General features: G+C 39.4%; 1 protein-coding gene across 1 annotated transcript; it reads left to right on the forward strand.

Annotated features, from left to right (window-relative positions):
* Positions 1–498: 498 nt before the first annotated feature.
* LOC117101040 lies at positions 499–1,050 on the forward strand. Its single transcript, XM_033240905.1, has one exon. It carries the CDS (start codon positions 499–501, stop codon positions 1,048–1,050), a length of 552 nt encoding a protein of 183 aa, XP_033096796.1.
* Positions 1,051–1,941: the final 891 nt, after the last annotated feature.

Consider the following 1,941-nt stretch of genomic DNA (forward strand, 5'->3'; position numbering starts at 1 on the left):
AGAGTTACAGCCATGGTTACAGCATGCACGCAAAGATTGTACATGGTGGATACCCTAGGCGGTTTTATTTACACGATCTTACTTTTTTCGCCAGTGACGTCACGATTAAATCGTATATAATGGCCTATAACTTCATAAAAAATTGCCAAAACCGATTTTAAGGTTGATTCTATTAATAACATATCAAAAATCCCGTTTAGAACAAAAAATCATTTAGTTCTCTTTTAAGGTCTGGATCCCCATAAAGAGAGACTTCGACCCTCATCTGTCGATGCCACTGGTAAATAAGGCTCTCTGCAGGTGTTGGGGTAATGATAAAGGAGGAGCTTTCAGGTCAAGTTATCGAAGTACGGAGAAAAAGTGACAGAATTATTGTTGTAGTGATGGTACAGGGGAAGCAAGTAATAAGAGTGGTTAGCTGTTGTGCACGACAAGTTGGCCGAGATGAAGTAGAGAAAAATAAATTTTACGACGACTTAGTAGAAGAATTGGGATTGAATGGAAAAAAAAGAGTTCTTAGTCGTAGCAGGTGACTTCAATGGCCACATTGGAAAGGATATAGATGGTTATGAAGGAATTCATGGAGGTTTTAGTATAGGTACACGAAATAGAAAAGGAAGAAGGTTGCTGGAGTTCTGCGCAGAATCAAATTTAGTAGTGGGTAACACTTGGTTTAAAAATAAAAGAAAGGCAACATTTCAATCCGGTGTTGCAGAAACTCAAATCGACTTTATGTTGGTAGAGAATGAATGGCGAAAAAAGATCCAAAATGTGAAGGTGATTCCAGGGGAACTCCAACACAGCTTACTGGTAATGGATGTTGGAAAATTGCATATACCAAAAAAGAAACAAGTGCTGCCAAAGAGGCTAAAAATATGGAAGTTGAGAGATGTGAAAATCCAACAGAAGTTTGCAGAAAAAATGGATGAATTGTGGATGAGTAGCTCAGAAAAGGATCCATGGCTAAAATATAAACTATGTACTCTGAACGCAACCAAAGAAGTATGTGGAGTGAGCAAAGGCAAGACACCTCAGGGTGAAACCTGGTAGTGGAATGAGGAAGTGCAAGAAGCAATTGTAAAGAAGAAGGTTAGTTTCAAGCACATGCAGAAGCAGAACATGGAGCAAAATAAGGCAAGGTATAAGAGGAACAAGAAGAAGACTAAGAAAGTAGTTGCTGCAGCCATGAAGAAAGAAACGGAGAAAGAGCTGGAAATGCTGAGTAGAGGGGGCCAAGCCATCTTCAAAAAGTTAAGAATTTTAAGGAAAGAGTCACAGGATATCTATGAAAGTAACTGCATCAAGGGTAAGGATGGTAAAATCTACTTTGATGAAGTGGACAGAGGGAAGATCTGGAGAACTTATATGGAAAGTATTATGAATAAGGAGAATGAGTGAGATGGTGTAGTGGATGCAGAAGAACCAGTGGAAGGCATTACGAGAGCAGAAGTGAAGAAAGCGCTGAACACCTCGAAAAATGGGAAAGCAGGGGGGCCATCGGGCATTACAAAACATTTCATATCATCACAGCATGGAGTAGAAGTATTATATCAGGTGGCAAATGATATTATGAAAGGTGCTAGTATGCCGGATGATTGGAAGCTAAGCATCTTAATACCAATCTATAGGGAAAAGGAAGTGTGATGGATTGTGGTTCATATCGTGGGGTAAAACTACTAGAGCAGGGTATGAAGGTGATAGAATGAGTTTTGGAGAGGAGATTGCGAGATATTATCAAAATTGATGATATGCAGTTTGGTTTTATGCCAGGAAAGGGTACAGTAGATGCTATCTTCATTGTGAGAAGGATGCAGGAATGTCATCATGATAAAAGGAAGAAACCGTTTATGTGTTTCGTAGATTTTGAAAAAGCTTTTGATAGAATACCACGTTCGGTTATCGCTTGGGCATTACGTAAAAGAATGGTTCCAGAAGGTCTGG

Source organism: Anneissia japonica, unplaced genomic scaffold, assembly GCF_011630105.1.
Source record: "Anneissia japonica isolate Jap-2015-1 unplaced genomic scaffold, ASM1163010v1 scaffold1785_len1016330_cov206, whole genome shotgun sequence".
Taxonomy (NCBI): Eukaryota; Metazoa; Echinodermata; class Crinoidea; order Comatulida; family Comatulidae; genus Anneissia; species Anneissia japonica.

Bases quoted from the DNA above. Each gene is read 5' to 3' on its own strand.
- LOC117101040 (XM_033240905.1), top strand. From the start codon at position 499: ATGGAAAAAAAAGAGTTCTTAGTCGTAGCAGGTGACTTCAATGGCCAC.